Raw genomic sequence first — 22,776 nt, 5'->3', positions numbered from 1 at the left:
AAGTTCAAGTTATTTAAAGGAATGTTGGTTATGAGCGGACACACAAACAGCAAACCAAGAAAGTATCGTCTCCGCTCGTACAGGCGGACAAAAACAGGCTTTCGGTCATTTTTAAAAAGATTTATTGTTTGTATTGCCAGTATGTCAACTTCAGATGCTGATTATAACACATGTAACAGTAGTATGGTTGTAATCACTGTGTCAAACAGACAAATAATATCTTTTAATGGATTCATAGTTATCTTATTGTAATAAAATACATTTCAGGTGAGGGGATGATTTCCAAATGTTGCTTATATGTTTTATATTTTTGGCCATGTTACAGTATATCACTGTCTGGGCATTTTTCAAAATAAAAGATTGAACGGTACAGTGTCTCAGTCTTTATGTAATCGATACAATTTCTAGTGGTTTTTCTATAGTTCATGTATCTAAGTGTAAAAATATATTCTCAAATAAATAAATATATATATAACATAAATATATGTATCTAAAAGGAATAAATAAATTGATACACTTTGCTCTTTTTAAAAAGGTTCAAACGCTGATATGAAAAAAACAACAAAAAAACCAAAACAGATTTCCTTCAAAGTCCTTCTGAACAAACTGTGGCTTTTCTGACACAGTACCCAAATAAAAAGTACCAGTACCATGTGATACTACAGACTCCCACAGACTCCACATCCACATCTGTCCAACAGACAACAGAGGAGATGCTCCCTGACCATTCAGCTCTGTTTCTGATCCGTCTCCTGTCCTCGCGCAGGTAAGTTTGAGGGTCGTCCGGCCACTGAAACAAATGACCCCCTCATGCCAAGCGTGCAGACATTCTAACCTGTCTTCCTGGCTGCTGAGAGATGAACCATGCATTCCTACAAGAGGCCCCGGCACCTTTATCCCCGCTGGGCGGACTGCTGTCCACCAGCCTGCATCGGCCACATCCCTGCATGCGTCCCTCTTTCTCTTCTCTGCTCCCTGCTTGCCAGGGTTTTAGCAGCTATTCCTGATCTGCAGCAGGCTTCCCAGGTCTCAACTGTGTCCCAGGATGTCTCTGTACAGTTCTGGAACACGGTCAGGATCCACGGGTCTGGGCAAGAAGTGTGTAAATTTTTGGTGCCGCCTCGATTTAGTCCCATCCCTTGGCGTCCCGTCTTTATTTAATGCCACAAAATAACGTGTCCCTTTGTCTCCGTGTTTGTAGAGGTTGGACGAGTATGTGTTGTACCAGTTCTCCTCAAACTGCTCCCTGAAGACACATTCTGCCGAGAGCTTCTCCTGAAAACAAAAAGACAATATGTGAAGAGAAGGAAAGAAGAGATGACACGTGTCAGCATTACTTTTTGTATCTTCCTGGAAATTAAATTGTCCAAATATATGAAGTCTGGTGTTATAAAATGAGGATTTGTGGCAACATGAACAAGCAAAGATGGTACTTACAGAGCCATACAACTCTCCCTTGTTGTTCATCCCCAGGTAGAGTCCACTGTCCACTCCTCGAATGCTTATCAAGCCAACAGCAAGGCTTATGAATTCCAAAATACCTGGAGAAGAATAACACAGTTGTTCAGTACACTTTCTTTAAAAGTCCAGATTCAACCCTATTGGCACAACACTACATATAACAATCAATGCATTCTAATACATATAAATATAATACATAATCTCACTTATGGGGCAGTGGGATGGAGCCAAAAATGTTAAAATAAGTGGGTTTTTTTTATGTATTATTTGACAGAAAACAACAAATATGTAAAAAAAAAAATACTTTTACAAATGTGAGGCAAAATAACAATTATGTGTTTCATCTCAAAGTGTTTGCATCACTATAAATAATGTCATTGAATTATTGTCCAGCCCACTCTCACTGTGTTATTACCTCTGACACGTTTGTAAGCGCGTTTGTTTGTGAGCAGCATAACTTAAAAAGTAAAAGTAACGGATTTAGATGCAAATGTTCAATTTTGGTGTTGGTCCAGTTATGGTTAGAGGATTTTATTTACACTTTATTTACACTTACTTTCTTCCACTGCTGCTTTTTATGCATAGTCTACGTGTTTTATCATCACTTCACAATACTTTATTTTCTTATAATATTAATAATTGAAAAAAGGTGAATGTTTTACCAAATCGACTGTGGTCTTTCCTCGTCCCTTGCACCGTGCCATCCGGAAGTATTTCTAGATGAAATCCAGTCCTGCAGTACAGCTGTCTTCTCCTCAGAATCCCCTTCAGGTGCGTTAAATCCGCCGCGGTGCTGCGGGAGAGTCTGTCCCCAAGTATGAGGTGCTCTCCTCCCAGCAGCGTCGGACTGTCCCCAAGTGGGCTCAGCAGGAAATGGGACCCGACGTGTGCGACACCATCGATGCCGTGCAAGACGCCTCCAACTTCTCCCAGAGTACTAACACCACCAGCGGCGGCGGCGGCAGCAGCAGCAGCCATCGCGTCAGAGCTCAGCGGGTAAAGTTCAGTGAGGAGGTCCGGAGGGAGCGCGCTCTTGCGTAGTAGACTACCTGCTTTCCACTGTCACTTATGTTGCATGTTTCCGTCCACCTCCTCCCCCGTTACTTAGCGCACGTCCCCGCGGTGCAAGGACACGCTGACGCACGGGTTTCCTCTCCGCTCAGCTTTCATCAAACACTCAGCAAATTGTGCGCTGCACCGATTTCTTCCTGATCTCTCTCGTCCTGGCGCTGCGTCTTCATCAGTTGGAGGTGCTCTGCCTGCAGCTGCGCTTCACTATCACAGAGTCCTCACAGTGCATATACCTGTTCCCGGCGGAGGGAGGGATGGATGGATGGATGGTGATGCCTCGGAGGAGCAGAGGGGTCGCGCGCTGCTGCAGTGCAGGTACAGCAGCTTCTCCAGGAGGGTTTTGCGCTCTAAGTGGCAGTGTGCAGGTGCAAAACCACAGGACTAGAAATGGGCGGGGCTGTCACAGTTCAGACGTGCCCCGGCACGATTTTTTTTTCCTCCTCCGCTGAGAGAGAGAGAGAGAGAGAGAGAGAGAGAGAGAGACACACACACACAGAGATTTGACTTTCTTGTGTCATTTTTTGTGCCATAACACTTTGTATCCACGTGGAATATGTTGGAGGTTTAGTGGACTTCGACTGCAACGATATTAAAGGTACAATGTGTAACATTTAGGTTAAAATTGTTTCATTAGGCAAAGAAAAATTGAAGATAAAAATAATTAGACTTCATTTTTCATATGAATTTTTTATTTTTTTTTTCATTAACCCAGAATGAACCTTTTATATTATATCAGGACATGAGTAAGCTCTATAGAGCCTGACATTTTGGACCACCATGTTTTGTTTTTATAATAGCCCACAATAAACAAATTAATAAACACATTTTGAGCATCGATGGTTATGTCCTCAGAAACACTTGAAAGGGAAATGTGAGGTGAGGGATATTCAGCTACAACATGCAACTTCACCAGTACATGTTGCCACATTTTACACACTGTACCTTTAACATAGTTTCATTTCTACTGTTTGTTAACGTTTGCTAGGTAAATTGGACTCTTGAAGTGAGTGTGAGCGTGGATGGTTGTTTGTCTCTAGGTGGCCCTGTGATGGATGGGCGATCTGTCCAGGGTGTACCCCGCCTTTCGCCCTATGTCAGCCTTGGCTAAGTGCCCCCTCTTCTACCAGTGTTTGACCATCAACCTAAGTATTGGCTGACCTTCAATTTTGTGCTAATAAGTCATAAGGAAACACAATCCAGATGATGCTTTTCAGGACAACTCAGGACATTTTGGACCATCATATGTTTTTACAATAGCCCACAATAGACAAATGAAACACATTTTGCGTCTTGATGCTTACTGAATGCTACATCAATTCTCCAAAAGCACTTGAACTTGCAGGGTGAGGTGAGATTCACCTGCAACATACAACTTTACCAATGTTGCTAAAACTGTGGCTTTAAGATTCCATTTGCTGGCTCTGGTTGCATTTTTTTTACTAATATATGGACAGATATTAAATATAGAATGGAGCCCATCATTGGGCAGGTCATACAGGGTGACACCCTCAGCTGAGAGTAGTTAAGTACAAATGCAAACTGGAAATATATTATTAGAATTATTACACAGACACAATCTCATCCATTTCAGGTTTGGTACATTGGCTTCACGATACAATAATTCAAAGTTGCCATTGTCTTATACAGAAATAAACAAGTTCAATCAAAGATATTCATTTGTGTCTTTTGTCTTTGTCTGCATGTTAAATGTTTAATGTAGAAAATTAATTCAAAAAGGACCTGAAACACTAATGAATGAAGCAGGTCATGGCTGATCATGATTACATCAGTTTCCATCTTTATTGTAACATTTGTCTTCACTCTCACTAATTTGATCTCTGCAGACTGTGCAGAGCTGTAACCGCGGCTTTTCTCGCGAGCTTGAAGCATCGTCTCTCTCTCTCTCTCTCCCTCTCTCCCTCTCTTTCCCTCTCTCTCTCGCTCTCTCTTGCATGTGCCGTGTGCATTCATCAACAGTCATGGCTGCCGTGCGCAGGCTCATCCGTTCATTTCGCGGTGTCTCCACGACAGCAGGGGCGTTTTTCACTGCGCGGCAGCAGCGGACGTCTCTCCTGAAAGTTGTCGCAGCTGGAGCGTGTGTCACCGCCGCCGGTGCAGCCGCTTATTGTTATTATTTTTATTATCATCATAACTGCCGCGGCAGCTCAGGTCTGAGGAGCCATGTCGAGGCTCGACTCTCGCATCTGGTGCTTCCATCAGTGTCTGCCACCGAGAAGGTAAACAAACCAAAAAAAAGAGCTTAAACTTTAGTGTCTGTGTTTGTTGTCAGAGATGACATCCCTGTTGTCATGGGGACGCGTGAAACTACAGTACAAGCCTGTTAGTAATGATGATGATGATGATGTGTCGTCACCGTCAGGAGCTATCCGCGACCTTTGGTGCTGAAGTGGCAAAAGGCTCATGACATAATGGCTGACATAGTTATAAGTCTTACCTGCTTTGTTATCAAATCATTATTATGAATACACGGCCAAGTATTTGTGTTGTTGATGGATAGATGTTCTCAGAGACAAGGAGGGTAAATGGAATAAAAACAATAAATAACAGTTTATTGTGCACTCAACTCGTAGATCTTTGATATCAGGGTCACATTCAGGAGGTTAAACCAAACTCGGTTCTACTCTCACTTAAATGAGTAGATGAAAACTTGACTTTAAATTGTTTATTCAAATAATTAAATAATTTGACATTTACCTTAATCAGAACCTGGTGGACACGTCTCAATTCATTAGTAATCTTAATTTACTGAAATATACAGTAAATGAGTACATTTTAAGATTAAACCAGTAAAAAACACAAAGCAGGAAACGTCCAGGTGCAGGAATTCAATTATATTAAGTAGTCCAGACTCTATTGTGAGATCAATGCTTTTTGGATATTGGCATCAAAAGAAGATATTCTGACAGTTAATCAACCTTTGATTAGCACATTTAGCACAATTTCCTGAGGAGATGCTTTTTTAAATATTTTGTCTCCCTTTAAACATACATGTAAATAATAACCTTAGAGGCTCGTGCACCTCTCTTGCTACAGAAGATTCCTTGTTTGATATCTGCAGGTGGGGGGGGGGGGGGGGGTAACCTAACTGGTGTCCACAGGCAGCAGGAATTCAGGGACACAGGAAACTGGACCCTGGACCTGACATTCGATGAGAGGTGGGGGCAGATAGAGGGGGTTTAATGGTTAAGCAGAGGGGGGCACACATTCCCTGGGTGTTTTGCTCTGTGCCCAGTGGACCTGGCACTGTGCCATGGGACGGAGAGATCGACTCTGTCTTCACCAATCCGGCCTCCTTATCTGACTGGGTCTGAACAGTTGTCGGGACATTATCTGGTGAACAGGGATGAAAAATAGGACTGACATAACATGTGCCCCATTACTGAATTAAAGCACGGGCCTCTTTGTTGTTTCATGAGAGCGCACGGCTTTTCGTGACAAGAAAAGTTCCGTGGATTTCATGAAAAGCATCTTTCAGACAGTATTATCGCTGTTGATGTGATTTACAGAATTCATGGTGACGTGTGTGTGTCTTCCAGGTATTACTCATGTTGTGGGGACATAGATCACATTATTAGGACTTGCCTTCCTTATGGGGACAAAAAGCAAGTCCTCATCATGTAAATTATTACATTTTTAAGTGAAGACATGTTGTATGGTTAGGTTGAGGTTGAGGTTAGGCTAGTAGTCATTATGTCTCCAGGAAATGAATGTCAATAAATCAATGTAATGTGGAAACCACACCGTGTGTGTGTGTGTGTGTGTGTGTGTGTGTGTGTGTGTTCACAGGGCAGGACGTATGGTCTGGATGATGGAGACGTGTACATGTCGTCCAATGAGAACAGATTTCGCCAGTTCAGCTCAGTGGAGTACGAGGGCCAGCTCTACATGACTCCACTCAACTTTATTGAGTCGGTCACTCTGAATGACCAAAAAAGTGAGTTCACTTCTTCTGTTAACACATGAGAGGTTCTTAGAGCAGTGGATGATCTTTGACTCCAACTAAAAAAATATTAGTGAGTCATAAAACGGATAATCAACTCATTAAAGCTGTTATCAGTGAAATATTTTTATTCAAAACTGTTTTTAGCAGTGTCGTGGTACCTGAATGGTCACGTGATGCAGCTGATCCAAGCTGACCCAGCTACTGATATGAATATAAAAGGTTAATTCTGGCTAATGAAAAAAAAATAATATCATACAATAATGTGATTGTACACCTTTAAGTGAAATAAATATTCAATGAAAAATAGTTTCACCTAAATTTTACATCTTGGACCTTTAGAAGAATGAGTATTGGCTGAATTGATGGATGTAGCCTATAGATCGGCAATAACTCCAGAATATAGAGCTGTTAAACTACACTCACTGAGACCAACTTTGATAATATTATTTTAAGATTTCTGCATTTCTGCGTTTGAATATCTGAAAATTACAAGACCGATGTTCTTTATTTTGTTGATTAGTGTACTTACATGTTTCCAGCACTCCTCAAAATGTGTCTTTTATTGTACTTAGCCGGTGAGTTGTTTTTATTGTTCATTTTATTGTGTGTGTGTTTGTCACTACTCATTGCCATTAGCTGTCCGTTCTGACCAGACAAGACAACATTTCCCATGATCCCGCTGCTTCCCGACATCATCAAACTTTTGTTTCTGATTTGCTTGAGAGCCCCCTAGTGGCAGAAATGACATACTGTGTGGTAAAAATGTGCAGCCAAAAGTCCAAACCAACCAACAAAAAATGTCAGGTTATTATCATTTTCTTTAGGAAAAAGACTAATAATGTGGCTAATTTATCAACCTGTTATTATTTCATATGAAGTGGAAGCATATTCTCTCTTTGCTGTAGTTAGATGCTGCACTGCAGATGCAGCCCAGCCTCGATGCAGCTCTGTGGTGAAACAGCTTCATTTGTCAGTGGCCATTTGCTTAATTGCCCTTCCATCAAGCCATCAGATAAATCCTGCCAACTTCATCTTACCATTACTCCCCGTTTTTTTCTCCCTCACTGTTTCCTGGAACCTTGTTGCTGAGGGCCTGGGAAGTGTCATCAGACAATAAGTTGCAGCTTGAAGTGCTTCAGTCATAACACCTGCATAAAGATAGACATCTTTACCAGCAACCCCACTTTTATGGCTCATTTATGTGGCAACAAACACACAGAGACCCTGAGAGACCAAACGACCTCCCGTGGATTTCATCGGTGCAATGATAACACGCTGTGATTACAGTGATTGATTATGATGTGGTGTGTGTGGCCCGATGTAATGTTTTCAACATGGTTTCACTGATCATCTAATGAGGAAGATAAACAAGAAGCACCAGTGGAATGGCACCTGACATTACCGGCTGGTTGATAATGGCTAATGTGTTGCAAAATGGCAATCATGGTGATTTATGGTTTTATTGTGGCTCTAAAAGAGAGTTTTGCCATTCCTGTGGTTGTCTAGGTCGACCTTGGCCATGAATGTGACGCATCATAGCTGAGGTTTGATTTCAGACGCAGCAAAAAAGGGACTTCTCTTAGCAGTGAACGGTCTGAGTCAAAACCTAATGTGCTGTTATGTAAATTATTCATATGACATCCAGACATGTTGCAGGTCATGAAACATTAATTGAAAGCATCAGACGCTCGTCTGCATTGAGGATAGTGGTCTTTTATTTTGAGTGCAAGCCATTACTTTGAAATAATAATCCCGGCATTAAAATGTGTCATTGGAGGGTTATTGTCACTGCTATTGATGTGATTCCCCTGCCAAGTGTTTTTTATGATGCACCCGTCTTATCTTCTGCTTTATTGACCATCGGAATGTGCTCATGGTGATACGCAGCTTGTGTTGCCTTCCACGTAAACAGCAGTTTTATATGTATCACAGAATAGATGCAGAACCCACAGACATATCAGCTGCTAACTGTTTGATTCAAATCGTTTTACTGACGTTTATTGGACACAGTTTCAACAGACAATTCAAAGTTGCTAACAGTTAATCGTGTGTTTTAGGAAGAAGAGTTTGGAGGTCACTTACAAAAAAGGTGAGTTCTTCTCTTGTCAGTGCACCTACTGCTGCTTTACACTCGACAATAAGTGATTGTAATAAATGCTGTTTATTACAATCTTTCATGCTTGTTTAAGGATGAATCTCCACCTTACCTCTGTAATTCCTGCAATGACAGCAAACATTGTGTTCTGCTGTGAGTATTTAGAAATGAACGAGTGATTTGGGATTTTTCTGCACACTCTCAGGAATTAGACAAGATGCTGGCTGATACCCCGCCTGTTTGGAAAGGATCATCTAATTTGTTTAGGAATCTTCGTGAAGGAGGTAAGGAGCCCACTCCACAGATGTATTAGAGATGTGCACATACTGTAAATCCCTTGAATATACGTAATTCCCCGTAATGCTGTGGTTCTTTAAGCTGTCATATTAAGGCCTTCCATGTGTGCTCAGAGCGTGCTTTGTCGTGCATGTGTGAGCAGAAAGGGTGTGCTGTGAATGCTATCTTATCTCTCCATCAGCCTGGTAACATGTTGTAGATTTAGTCTCAGGTAACCTTTGTAGATGGGCCTTGTCCATTATAATATACAGAAACATCCGCCTTGTTTGTCCAATAAAGAATCAAATAACAAAAATACTCGACAGAATAGAAATGTAGGCACTTTTGGAATTTCCTTTAAAAAATAAGTAGATGAATCATAAATAATACTTTAGGCTTTTTAGCTGTCATGCTGTTTAATGACTGTGCCAAAGTAATTTAATAAACGTTACCAATTGCCTTCTCTATTTTCCCTGTAATTCTAAGCATTGAATATTTTCAAAGACAATTAAAGCTGGTCTCTTTTGGAGTCATTTGCAACTTCTTCGTTTTGGTTAATATAGATATGTCTATATATCTGCAAATTGGGACGCATCAGCAACACTGAAGACTTCAAACACTTGATATATCTATATATCTACATATGTATATATATATATATACATATATATGTGAATATTATATTATATTATATTATATTATATTAGCACATGTGATCCTCATTGGTGTGTTTTAAAGGAGAATCTGATTTGACTCGACCGTGAAATGATCGCTCTCTTAAACCTCAGCTCACACTAACAATCTTTTGAGCGCATGTCTCTCTCTCATTTTCCCACCTGGACATTCTCACATACATTCTCGTGCTCCGTGGGTCAGGCGAGCCAGTGGAGCATCAGATCTCACTGTTCTGCTCTCTCCTCTGTTGCTTTAGCTAAGTGCCAGTGCTGGGATTTGAGGCTTTTAATCCTGCTGTTAAACTTTGCGGCTTTGTCAGGGGAAAAAAGCACCGGATTGATCTGTGAACAAAGCGTCGCTTTAGAGAGTGAGGGAGCTGTTTGAACCCAACTATGTTGAGACATGTCCCACTGGCCACCCCCCTGATCACCGCGGACATTATGAAGCCTAAGAATGGCATTGGATTACATCTGTGGGACTGCCACTCTGTATGAAGTGTTTCTGTGGAATTCTTTGTATTGTCTAACAACATCTACTTGAGCTCAGAGGCTGAGCTGCGGGGGGGGGGGGGGGCTCTCCCTCCAGGAGTGAAGGTGTGTGGTATTGGTGAAACATGGCTGGAATCTTAAAAGTTTTTTTTTCTCCCTCCTCAACCCATTTAAGCTTAAAAGGCTTTGAAGCTGTGATCTGTTGTCATTATAAGGCCGTACCTGCCAAACTGTGAGACCTAGAGTGAGAACATGTTCTCACTTTGTCATGGGGACTTTTTCAATGATCTTTGTCTAATGGCACGCATCACTAATTCTCTTTTCACACCTCAGCTTGTACATGTTTTTCAGTTGTTGTTTTTTTTTGTGCCATACTTCTCTTCTCTTTAAGGGAAATGTAAGTTAGACTAAAAATTCTGCCTCAGTTTGTTCCCTCTTTCTGAATATATCTCCCTGCAGCAAATCCTGTACCTGAGTTCTTTTCCCAGAACATCCAGAGCAGTCACCCAGAACTATCTGAGCTCAATTCTCTATCTCCCCGGGCAAACAAAGGCTTGGGAATGCTTTCAGAGTCAGAGGGGAGAAGACTCCAGAGTCGGCTGAGATGTCGCCCAACACTTACTCTTCCCTTCTCCGTGTCTCACAACAAAGGGAGCTGAAGGACAGGGACACAAAAACCTGAATCAGCCTTTCTCAATCAGTGACAGATCACTTGAGAATGTATTACACCTTGTTACCCAAACACGATCAGAAGCCGTAGGCTTTAAATTTGTTTGGGTTTGTGTCCAGATAGGTCAGCTCAGTTGTAAAGCCCGTGTTTGTGTGAGAGGAACACCAAGCATGAAGTAAAAGGCACCTTTTAAGATGTTATCAGTGAGCGCGAGAAGATTACTCTTGTCTAAAGGCATGCTCTGTTTCTGTGGATGGCTTATTCACCTCGGCCGCGTGACTTTGAACATCTGTAAACACCTTGTCGTTAATGTTATTTGATGCTGTCTTGTATGGAAAAGGACATTTTTGGTTTTTTGTTTCTCAGCTTTGTTTTTTTCTTTTTCCCAGGTGTCATCAGTTACACAGAGTATCTTTTCCTGCTCTGCATTTTAACAAGTAGGTCGATATTTTAACTGACTGCTACTGACTTATTTTGAAATTGATCAGAGACTGTAGAGTGTTTTTCACCTTTATTTGATTTCAGAGCCTCATGCAGGCTTCAGGATTGCTTTCAACATGTTTGATGCAGACGGGAATGAAATGGTGGACAAAAGAGAGTTCTTGGTGGTATGAACTGTGTCGCACATCTTAATAATGTGATTTAATGGAATGCATTTGATCACATGTTGCATTCTGTGTGATAACATGTCGTCCTCTACAGCTGGAAGAAATATTCCGCAAGAAAAAGGACAGAAAAGACATCAGTGACGATGTTCAAAGACTGGAGCAGGAGGTAAGAGTGTACCGTGTATGTATTGGTGGACCACATGGCCGTGCTTGATTTTCACCTCGTTGTTCATTTCCTCTCAGCTTTATGGAGTCTCTTTAGCATCTTTTAACTTAGTTGTTTTTGGATTTCCAGTCTGCAGGGTTCTCTCATCAACATACTGATATATACAACATCATTCTGCTAACAGCAATGCTATTATTCAAGATATCTGTAAGTTTATTTTGATAAAGCAGTATGAAGCTTAAAGACATCCTTAACCACGTTTTATGAGGCATTGCTGTTCATGTGTATGGGGTTTCATATTATATATATATATATATATATATATATATATATATGTATATATATATATATATATATATATATATATATATATATATATATATATGTAAAATGCAGTTGCAGATATCCATGACATTCTGTGGGTATGTGCATATATCAGAACTCCTCAGAACAAGAGATCGGCCTTTTTACATATTCTAAATTCAGTTTAAACTTGCCAGAATGAGGTGACAGATATCGTGAACTTACATTATGGCAAGTGAGAACGAAGAAGAGCAAACTGTACTTTTACTTGTACGTGTCAGTCCAACTGAAATGGCCCAAAGTTGGACTAACACACTCAGATATTGCAAGTGGGAGTCAAATTACTATTTACGTGTATGTTTAGTCAAACTCATGCTGGCCCCATACATGTGCCCTATTCCGCCAAAAGAAGCTAATGCACAGAAAAATAACAACAGTGAGAAAAACGTGGTGAAAATCAGGCTGGTACATTTTTTGGAGTGATGTGGAGACTGATTTTATGCTGTATCATGTTAAATAATTGAATATTTTAAAGGGTATGGATGGTTGGAAGAATTGGAACGGTGCTTGACGTGCTGGCTGCTTGCTAAACTGGAAACCAACTAGAAAGATAGAAGCTGACATATTGTCACTTAGCTGAGTGGAGATGTCATTTCCCACTAGTGCTTGTACACTGAGACAAGGACAGACGTCCAATTGAATGGCATGGAAATATAATGAATGTTTGACTAAGAATTGTCTGACAGTGATAACAACTAGCCAGCAAAGAACTCATTTAGAGAAAACCAACAAAAAGAAAAATTGGTAAAATCCTGTCACTCTCATTAGCCCCAAAAAACAACTCTGTGACATCAAACTGAATCTCAAAATGCAACATGGAGGGTTTTTGCTTGCAGCACTTGCAGTGTTCCTCGAGAGAAGTGCACATAGGTGAATGTGGTCGTACAAGGTGAAACATGCCTGACGCTTTCATCTCTTCAGAGCTGTCTTGTGCCGCATGCAGGTGGATGTAAACATGCAGAGCTTAGCTGAGCGATAAGAGCGACTCTTTGAGGTCTTATCACACAAACACAACATGGAGGAGCTTACTCCGCTGGGACAGACGTTAGCATCTCTGGACAGTCTTGAATTAATCTGACGCCCGTATAACCATCAAAAAGATCATCAGAATGGGTACTCTAGATGTGGAAGTATAATGATGCCTTGCAAGAAGACAAAGTTGAGCTTTAAGACTGGGTGCATTCATCAAGGCTTCAGGAAAAGAGGAGGAGTCTTGCATTAAACAGGACAATTTTGACATGAAGGTCCAGTGAGTAAACATTTGTCACATCTGCAACAAACAGAGAACTCGTCCACTCGATCTTCCCTTTTCCAACTGTGTCAGAGAACTACAGAAATGATGGAAACACCTTTCAGAGAGGATGTTGATCTTCTTTGTTTGTGTTGCAAGCTTCTGCTTCAAAACATAAAAATGCACGTGTGGTTGAGCTGATGTAGAAACATGGCAGCACAAGTTTCCTCCATGAAACACGGCCCTTCCCTTCAGTACATATGAAAGGCTTATTCTAAGGCTACGAAAACCAAGCACGTTTTATTTTAAAGCAATTATTCACCCGTAATCCCTTTTAAATGTCACACACAGATAAATTGATAGTTTCCAAACTCGTTTTCCTATTCTATGGTAGTGTGTTATTTATGAATGGGTCTTCTGTCATGCATGCACCTTCTCTCTCTTGCGTTTCAGATCCTGCAGCTTTACGGTCACCGCAGATACCATCCGCACAATGTACGTATTGTTCTTTTCTCAGTTCTGCTCGGTGCATGTCCTTCTGGCACGCAGTCTCCCTGAAACAACACTCAGCACAGAAAACACAAGCATCCCACGGGCTGACACCACCGTTAACACCACATCACCTCGTTCACATTCACTGGATTGAAACACATTACTGTGTATTGTCTGACAAATTGATTTTGTGTGTGTGTGTGTGTGAGGCAGTGGAGGCAGAGCAGTGCAGATGATTTATGTACGTGTCTTATGTTAGTGCTGGTGAGAGATTCCACTTAGCTGAAGACTGACAACTTTTTCACCCAGACCCTCATGTTTTATTTTTACAGTTTCTTGAGTAGTGGTATTTGGGCTCAGGTTACCTTTTGAGGTGGGTTTGACCATGAAGATGCCAGTTAGACAGGAGAAGCAGCACTCGACAACACACGCACACACACAGGGACAGAGCTTCCTTTTCTTTTCAGTGCACTGTTTGAAGACTTTACCTTTAGGTGTGTCTGTTTTGTTTTGATTCCTGCTGCTGCTGCTGCTGCACTGTAGGTACTGTTCCAGCACAAAGTTAAAAAACACAACAGACGTGTCATCAGCGCTGCGGTCGGACTTTCCCCGATTTTTGTCGTACGGGATCTTTTCATGGAATGACATGAGACAAGCGCGGCGCATTAAAGAGTTGTTCACTAATTAGAGGTGGGACCACGTCGTAAATCTCCCTCACTGGTGCAAAGCAGCGAGGCTGAGAGGAGAAGCTGTTTTATCAGCTGTCTCACATTCCCCCTCGGGTTCCAGACAGAAAAAAGAAAGGAATAAGATAAATAAATATTATGAAACGAGTCAAGCCATACATGAGAACACGTGTCAATGGCAGCTGGTGGTTTCTGGTTGGCTGTGTGCTTTTCGGTGAGGTGATGTCGAGACTTGACTGGCAATGATTGGTTTACGAAGCAGGATAAGAGTGAGACACAAACATGGGTTGGGTTATAACTGGGAGTGAGAAGAAGTGCTTCTTAACTACCTGGATGACAGATTTGCTGTTGTTATTTTAATGTGCACAGCACTGATTACAAGAAAATGTTGTTGACATGTGTGATTCAGTGTGTTAGTTATTTCGTCCCACAGTGAAGGAGAAAGGGAAAGCAGCATTGGAAACTGGAGAAACAAGTGTGTGTGTGTGTGTGTGTGTGTGTGTGTGCTTTCAGTAAGAAAGTAAAAGAGTAGTTTTGTTCCAAACAACGTCAAGCAGCAAACGTGACTCGGGCAAAACACTTTCCTGAAAATGTGCCGTGTCAAATAAAAAGTCTGAAGCTCTTTTATTACAGCAGCAGGAGCAGCGCTGTGAAGGTGAATGGCAGGCGTCTGATAACTTGTGTTTACCTTACAGCTTATTATGAAATGGTGATGTAGTCGGAGGGATTGGTTACGTTGTTAACCTGGCATGAATCACGCCCCAGGTCTTACGACCTGCATGCTTTTGGACATGTGTTAGCAGTGTCGGCTCAGTGTCCTGCCAAGAAGCTGCATGCATGGCTGCAGAGCAGACTCATGTCAGGGCCTCAGATACACTGCTGTCAGCCACGCTCTGTCTCTGCCTCTTTGAGTACGGATGGATGTCAGATTGTAAGTCTGTGCATCGCACGCTCACCTGTCTGTCTGTCTGTCTGTCTGTCTGTCTGTCTGTCTGTCCTCTGTTATACACTCACCAGCAACTTTATTAGGAACAACAATTGTTCAACTGCTTCTCAATGCAAATATGTAGTCAGCTGAATCACATGAGAGCACCACAGTGATTTTAGGCATGTAGACATGGGAAAGACGACCTGCTGAAGTTCACACCGAGCATCAGAATGATGGACAAAGTTGATTTAAGTGATTTTGAATGTGGTGTGGTTGATGGTGCCAGTTTGAGTGGTTCAGAAACAACTGCTGATAAATGTGTAGGCTTTACAGAGAATGGTTTTCTAAAGAGAAAATATCCAGTGAGCAGCAGTTCACTGGGAGACAATACCTCCTAGATGCCAGAGGTCAGAATAGAATAGACTCATAAAGTGTCTGGTGAGTGTACCTGTCTGACTCCTCATCCTGTTTCTAACCTGTGCATGTGTGTGTTTGTGTTTTTTTCATCCATGTTCATATCTCTAAGCTTCCTAACATGTGCCAAATGTATTTTGTCTTCTAATAGCTCTGCTTCACTTGCTACCACAGGTTCGTGAAAAAGACAGTGAGCATGTCGAGGCCCGGGGCATGTGGGATGTTCTCAGACATGGCACAAGTCAAGTTCTGTTTTCCGATCTAACTGAGGTAGTGAGCAGTCATTAAGATGCTTCCTCACCGCTGACTATTATATTTACCCTGACATACTTCTCAGCCGGTGCTGCTGACTGTGTTTACAGTGGAACAGTGGAGTAAATCCTCAGAGAGCTCCTCTAATGTTTCCTCAAACAGAAGCAGCATCTGTAACAAAGGGGTGTAGCATGTTTACTCAGTCTGTTGCATGTTCTGTGTTTGTATCATGACGAAATGAGAAATGCTGGCCCACTGTTTGGTTTCAGGCACAGTGAAAATTAACCATTAACTCTGAGTAATTATTGAAAAGCACAATCTGGGTATGGCTATTAACTAACATCTTTACTTAAACTTTCAACATGGTTAAATAAATGTCATTGTTAATGTTTACCTGCTGTTGCCATGACACAGCCCGTGTAGCCTGTGTGACAGAGCAGCTTATCCTGGCTGCTGTGACCGAGACGTTGTGCAAATGTAGACGGCGTTTGGGCAGACGTGTTGCAGTAATAGACTGTGCTTTGTGGATGTATGTGCTGTTGCTTTTACAAATCTGTAATAAGATACACGCGTTAACTCTTTATCCTCTTCATAGCACGTGGGTGAAAAAACAGAAACTACTCTGCTGGTGCATTTCTTTGGGAAAAGGGGCAAAGCTGAATTGAAATTTGAAGAATTTTACAAGTGAGTTGAGAGGTGTTTTGTTTGCCCTGAAATCAATCACGATGCCCCTCAGAAAATTCTTATCTAACACTGTATTATCGTTAATCATTTCCTTCCCTTGTTGAACCTGCAGCAGCTAAACCTTCAGTAGTGACTAAGTGTTTCTTTGTGCGTGTGAGTTCCTGGTGGTTCTTGTCAGCAGCTGCCGTCTCACTCCTCCAGGTTCATGGACAACCTGCAGACAGAGGTGCTTGAGATAGAGTTCCTCTCCTCCTCCAAAGGCATGTCCACCATCAGCGAGGAAGACTTTGCCCGCATCCTCCTCCGTTACACCAACGTAGACGACGTCAGCGGTTACTTGGACAACGTGCGACACACAATGCCGGATGAAAAGGTGCAGTTTTTATCATCACGGTACAACTCACAGCTGCCATTTCTTCATTGTTGTAAGACCCTGGCTTTCGGCAGTGCTGTCACTGAATATACCCGACTCCTCTGTTAAATATTGAGATTTTAGACCAGGGATGTCTAAACTCAGTAACAGAGGGGGTCAAATTAAAAACAGTGTCCAAGTCGAGGGCCAGAGGAGGTCAAATAACAACAACTTCCAAACAAAAGATTTTCCATTGACCATTTCCATCCGTTTTGCCTGATTTCAGTATTTCAGTAGAACAGCACAAACAGGCCTATAGTCACATGTACAATAATAAGTACTGAGCCAATAATTTGCTGTACTCAATAGTTTTTACTAGATCCAAATACAAATGAGGGACTGAGCCCCCTTATAACCCCCCTCTGGTTCCCGCTCTGTGTTTTCAAAGTCCACATTTCATTTGAGGTAACTTGATGAATGTGCATGCTGGCTATACAGTATAGCTTTTAAACACGAGAAGGCTCTCTCTCTCTCTCCCTCATACACACACTCATGTATAAACATCTATGTACACATATATACTACTGCAGTATAATCTTCTTTAATAGCATCACAAATGTCCAGTATATATGGATATAATATTTATGTATTACACACTTTGAGATGTAACCACATAAAATAATTTTGAAACTTTTTCCTCAAAAAGAGGAAAGTTTGAAATCCAGAATTAATCAGAAGCAAAAAAAAAATCACTATTAAATTGTTAAATGTTTATTTGTAAGATAGAATTGTTATAGATGTTCAGCCATGTCGCCAAAGTCTTATTCTGAGGAGGCATTTGGCTCCTGCACATGTGCTTCATTTGTAGTATTTTATGTCCCTGTTTCTTTTCAGTAGCGCTGTGTGAGTTAACTGTTGAGTGAAGCATCCTCATTTGAGCTTTAATTTGTTTTTGCTCTTGGCACGCTGACCCGCATGAAAAGGCGCCGGCAGCTCCTCAGCCACCTCGAGTAGCCTGTTGCTAGATCTCCATTGATAATCAAGTGGGTCTCATCATTAGCCTAAGAGATATTTTATGGCCCTCGCCTTGTTAAAACAGCAAAGCGTCACAGATTAGTCATTACTCCTTGTCAGGCTGTGTGTGTTGCCTGTTCGACGGGGGCCCTGGCGAGAGGAGGAACTAGTAGCCGCGCGATGGTTGAGTGGACATCAATAGGCTCAGTGTTTGAGTCATCAGCCAAGCCTGAGATGTTTGGGGATTCATCACTTTTGTTTTTGTTTATGCAGGTATCAGGTTAATCTGCCTTAGAAAACGTTTGCAAACGGCCTGACCTCTTCCCAAAAGCTGCCGTCCTCCCCCCACTGCTGACAGCTCAGCGTGTCCATACTGCGCAGGGAAAATCCAGCAGTGTATACTTTGTCTGTTTGGGTGTGTTATCTATCTGATGCCTTCAAGGTCCCACACACACACTAAAGGATTTCCCCACAGGATGAAAGGAAGCTGATTCTATTGTAGCAGTAGCCTTAGCGGGAGTGTTGTCACATGGCGTTTTACATTTCCTTATGTTATGTTTCACAAGGTCCATGTTTCATTAATAAAGTTTGAATGTTGCAGGGAATCACCTTTGATGAGTTCAGGTCCTTCTTCCAGTTCTTAAACAACCTGGAGGATTTCACCATCGCCATGCAGATGTACAACTTTGCAAACCGCTCCGTTGGTCAGGGTAAGGACTCGGTCACATACTCGCTGTACAACAACATACATTTGACTTTTGTTTGCACTGACGTCAGTTAAGTTCATGGATAGGTGCTTCATTTGATAGAACAAAAATATTGTAATATGGTACATTGAACATCAAATATCTAGTCATCATATTGATGCATGTCCATGACATCCAAACCATTGTCAGGTGTCCTCACACAAGAGTTCCTGCACTTAGGAAGTGATTTATTTTACATCAAGACAGACGGAGGCAACATTGACGGAAAGTTTGCTCACAAAAAGTTACAGAAGTGAATTTTATTGCTCAAAAACATTAGTTCTCTGAGTAGCAGGGCGTCTCACATATTGAACACCTCTGGCACTGGCTTTGTCCACCATAGAGGTAAAATTTCACAAAACCAATAAGGTCAATTTTTCAACCTTTGTAGATGGGTTGCAGGAGACATTACGCAGTTCTTCTCACAGTCTGAGTGGAGCTCTGACCTCCTTGACCCCCACTAATCAATGGAGTGCCACTTTATTTGTTAAAGCCCTCTTTGTATTCCAGAAGCTGTTGGTCACTCAGGAACACTGTTTGGTTCCTGTGACTGTTCTCGTCCTGTAAATAGCAGCTTGTTGATATTAATGTCAATTATCACAATCCAGTGTTGACATCAGTGACCTGCACTGTGGAGAAAAAATCAATTATCAATGGAGGATAAAATGTCATCCTCTCGAGCCAAATCTCACTCAGAGATTCTCTGTGATGGATTCAGTTTCTGAATTTCCCCATAGTAAATCAAGAGAGGTACATATGATCTTATCTTGAATTATCTTACGTATCTTCCGCTTCAATACTCGTGGTTAAGAATGTGAACTGTCAAAACTGTACTTACTTTGCTTCTCTTGTCACGCCAATGAGGATTTGATATACTTTACTCAGTGAAAATACAGTTAAACAGTTTTGTTTTTAATGTCATCTGTCTCTCCTCTCAACCTTGACCTTGGCTGGTCTTCATTTCTGAAGTCTGAGGGGACACAGTTCATGATCCGGTGGTTTTAATTTGAAAGTTAATCACCAAAGAAGGAAAGACGAGCTTGTTGAACTCAAAGATATCCATGAACAGAGTAAAACTCATCATGTGGCTGCATGCAGCGACATTAAAAAGATTTTTGTCATATCCAGAGGAGTTTGCCCGAGCTGTCTATGTGGCTACGGGCATCAAGCTGACCCACCATTTGGTCAACACCGTCTTCAAGATCTTCGACGAGGATCACGACGGCAAACTCAGCCATAAGGAGTTCATTGGCGTCATGAAGGACCGTCTGCACCGCGGTAACGGGGTGAGACGCCACAGATCATTGAAACACTCTATGACACCGTGACAGTTAAGATGTGTCCACTCTCCTCCTCTTGTGACAGCCACGGAAAAATGCCAGACTCCAGAGCAGCACAGGCTCAATGAAAAGCTCAGATATGAACACATTAATGCAAAGTCACATTTAATCTGAAAGACAAACAGGCAAATATGGGTATATGCTGAGCTCAGAAATCCATGTTTATTTTCAAAACAGGGTGTTTAAACACAATTAGTCCTGCTTAAGGACTATTATCAACACAAACACCAGCTTTCCACTTTAATTACACTGTCAAGTTAGCACTAATTTGAATCTTTTTTTTTCTTTAGGTAATTGTACACTTAAAACACCTCCGTGCCATCATGTCCAAATTACACTGCTGCCACTTTTCATTACTGAAACACATTTCACCTCTTTGTCTTTGATTAGTGGCTGTGTGAGGTTCTAGTGCCATCTAGTGAGACATCAGGAAAGTGGCCTCATCAATGTTTTTCATCCTCTCTCTCTCTCGCTCTCTCCCTGTCTCTCACATGCACACACACTGGCAGGGCGTACGAGCGGAGGAGAAGTTCACCTGCTTCAAGTCCTGCCTGAAGAAGGAGCTTTCAAACAAATAGGTAAAAGTCTTTCCTCACTCATGTGATCGATGAGATGTCTTGATGTGTTGCACAGTCAAACATGCAGCGTTCTTCTCCTGCAGTGGTACACAGCCAGTCTTCTCATGTGTTATCTGAGGCCCACACTCTTCTCTCCTGGCACCCAGCATTGAGTTACACTGTAATATTAACTGTCACCAGATACCAGCTTAAGCCTGCACCCATGAACAGTGAGCAGTGCAGTTTAAAGCTGTATAAATGTTTCAAAGGAAATGCTCCTCTCTGTGGAGCGAGGGCTCCATCATTCCACATAACAAACTTGGGGAAGGATTTGATTAAATCACGTGGCAACGTGAACAATATCTCTGTTTTGTTAGAAAATAGAGTTATTGGACTTTATATAACCATGTCAGCAGTTATGTTTTGGGAATCACTTTTGTTTTCATAGTGTTAGTAGAATGGAAGCAGTGTGAAAGCGAGCCTTCCTCTGATCAGAGGTAACACTTGTGATGTTTCAAAATGGATGGAGAAATCTGTATGTCATATGGAGACGATGATAACCTGAAGTATAAAACAATTCATAGTTATGGTGACATAATGACGAAGGTTTTCTTCATCTTTTTATAACTGCTTATGCCTGACATTCCCAACGGTCTCATCTGTAAAGAACGAGTAAAGCAAATGCAAAGTTTCTCCTCTTCACTCACTATATATATGTTACATGTGAAAAACAAAAGTGATGTTAAGAACTGTGGAGTAAAAGGTTGAAAACAGTTTCTCTCCAGTCTTCTGTTCAGGAATGCTTTAGTTGGGTCTACAACAGTCATATTTGTCAGTCTCTGTTTGTTTACATTTAATCACACTGGACGTACTTTACATAATATTCTCTTGTGTTTCTGTCTCCAGGCGAAGACGGCCCCGTCACTGCATGTCTGCACAACCTGGACGAGTTCTGCCTGCTGTGTTCTCTCCACCGGGGCAGAAGGGTTAATGCATGCTGCAGCAGCGTCTTAATGCTACAAGTTCAAAATAAACAGGATGTGGCGCGAACAGGAAGTAGTCAAACTAACACGAAGCTCTTGCAAGTGTTTAAACAAAAAAACAAGTGACCCATTAGGAACTCACCAAGAAAATGCACTCAACCAGGTTGCAGGACTCTAAATTGCACTGATCCGTATGTGTAACCTCCTCCGCCTGCTCAGAACTATTTATTGATTTATCTACTTGTGAATATATTTATCCATAAAAGCTTGTTAACTGATATTTATATGTTCTTGAATTGTTTGTTGGCTCTGCAGCCGCCTGCACAGATCAGTGTAGTCCCCTTCCCTTCCTCCTCCACTTCCTCCTCTCCTCCTCCCCCAAAAGCTCTGCAGCTAAAATCTTCCAGGGTCCCCAGAGCTTACAGGCCTGAAAGCACGCACTCAAGTCTGGTGCATTTTCACTGTTTAACTACAGGCAGCTAACTGTGTTAATCATTTGTTGGCGAGTAAAACCCAAGTGCTATTTTTATGCCACTGGCAGAGATGACCTCTTTATAAGTATATGCAAAAAAATGTAATGTACATATATATATATATGTGTATATATATATATATATATATATATATATATATACACATATATATATATCAAAGCAAAGCCATATGTTTGTTTCCACTCTCGGGACACTCAATTTAAATTAGTGTTGATTTTAATGAGCAGTGGATTAAACTGACCTTCCCTTTAGACTCTGTGAGGAGGAGTTTACAAATCTCCTCCACAGAAATCCTGAGGAATTCTCCGTGACTGTTGTTTCCTGGTGTGATGTTTGCTTTGGGTGGAATTATGTGCTGAAATAGTCTGAAGATCAACATGTTACAGACTCTAATATTAACCAGACCCAGTGCATTTATGTTCCACACCACTTTCTGTTTAAATATTGATCGTTTAGATTAGTCTACCTCGTTTTGGGACGTTTTGGAAGCTACTCCCCATGTTTAAAAGTAGGCCTCGCCTTCTGATGTTACGTTTATTATGACATGGTGCAATAAATATGAGACAAAATATTTGTCTTCGTGGTTATTTTTTTGCTCTGTGTCAGTATCATATCAGAAATCATTTTGTTCACAAATGTCAGCTGATCCTCTGTCCTTTAACTAAGGCTGATGGCAGGTCCACTGTGGAATAAATGAGCTGTTTTATCCTCAACCAGAAAGCAAATCATTAACAGTATTAATCACTGGGAACCTGCGGCTGTGTGG

The 22,776-nt window shown here is 41.5% G+C and overlaps 2 protein-coding genes across 3 annotated transcripts; one reads left to right on the top strand and one right to left on the bottom strand.

Annotated features, from left to right (window-relative positions):
• Positions 1 to 142: 142 nt before the first annotated feature.
• Positions 143 to 3,221, bottom strand: fgf20b (fibroblast growth factor 20b). The gene is made up of 3 exons (XM_058650175.1): positions 2,124 to 3,221; positions 1,438 to 1,541; positions 143 to 1,275 (listed from the first exon to the last, which is right to left on the bottom strand). Exons 1-3 carry the CDS (start codon positions 2,437 to 2,439, stop codon positions 1,030 to 1,032), a joined length of 666 nt encoding a protein of 221 aa, XP_058506158.1. The 5' UTR covers positions 2,440 to 3,221; the 3' UTR covers positions 143 to 1,029.
• Positions 3,222 to 4,496: 1,275 nt separating this feature from the next.
• micu3b (mitochondrial calcium uptake family, member 3b) lies at positions 4,497 to 22,573 on the top strand. Of its 2 annotated transcripts, XM_058650463.1 has the most exons (15): positions 4,497 to 4,769; positions 6,340 to 6,487; positions 8,554 to 8,585; positions 8,797 to 8,875; positions 11,090 to 11,137; positions 11,226 to 11,308; positions 11,403 to 11,474; positions 13,522 to 13,563; positions 15,763 to 15,858; positions 16,436 to 16,524; positions 16,726 to 16,897; positions 18,492 to 18,600; positions 19,765 to 19,922; positions 20,486 to 20,554; positions 21,440 to 22,573. In XM_058650463.1, exons 1-14 carry the CDS (start codon positions 4,512 to 4,514, stop codon positions 20,552 to 20,554), a joined length of 1,455 nt encoding a protein of 484 aa, XP_058506446.1. In that variant the 5' UTR covers positions 4,497 to 4,511; the 3' UTR covers positions 21,440 to 22,573. The 2 variants fall into 2 exon arrangements, with proteins under 2 accessions (XP_058506446.1, XP_058506447.1); XM_058650464.1 differs by lacking the exon at positions 15,763 to 15,858.
• The last annotated feature ends 203 nt before the right edge of the window (positions 22,574 to 22,776 follow it).

Source organism: Solea solea, chromosome 14, assembly GCF_958295425.1.
Source record: "Solea solea chromosome 14, fSolSol10.1, whole genome shotgun sequence".
NCBI classification, from domain to species: domain Eukaryota; kingdom Metazoa; phylum Chordata; class Actinopteri; order Pleuronectiformes; family Soleidae; genus Solea; species Solea solea.
Note: the sequence above shows the minus strand (reverse complement) of the source record. Positions and strands in the feature narration are given on the sequence as shown.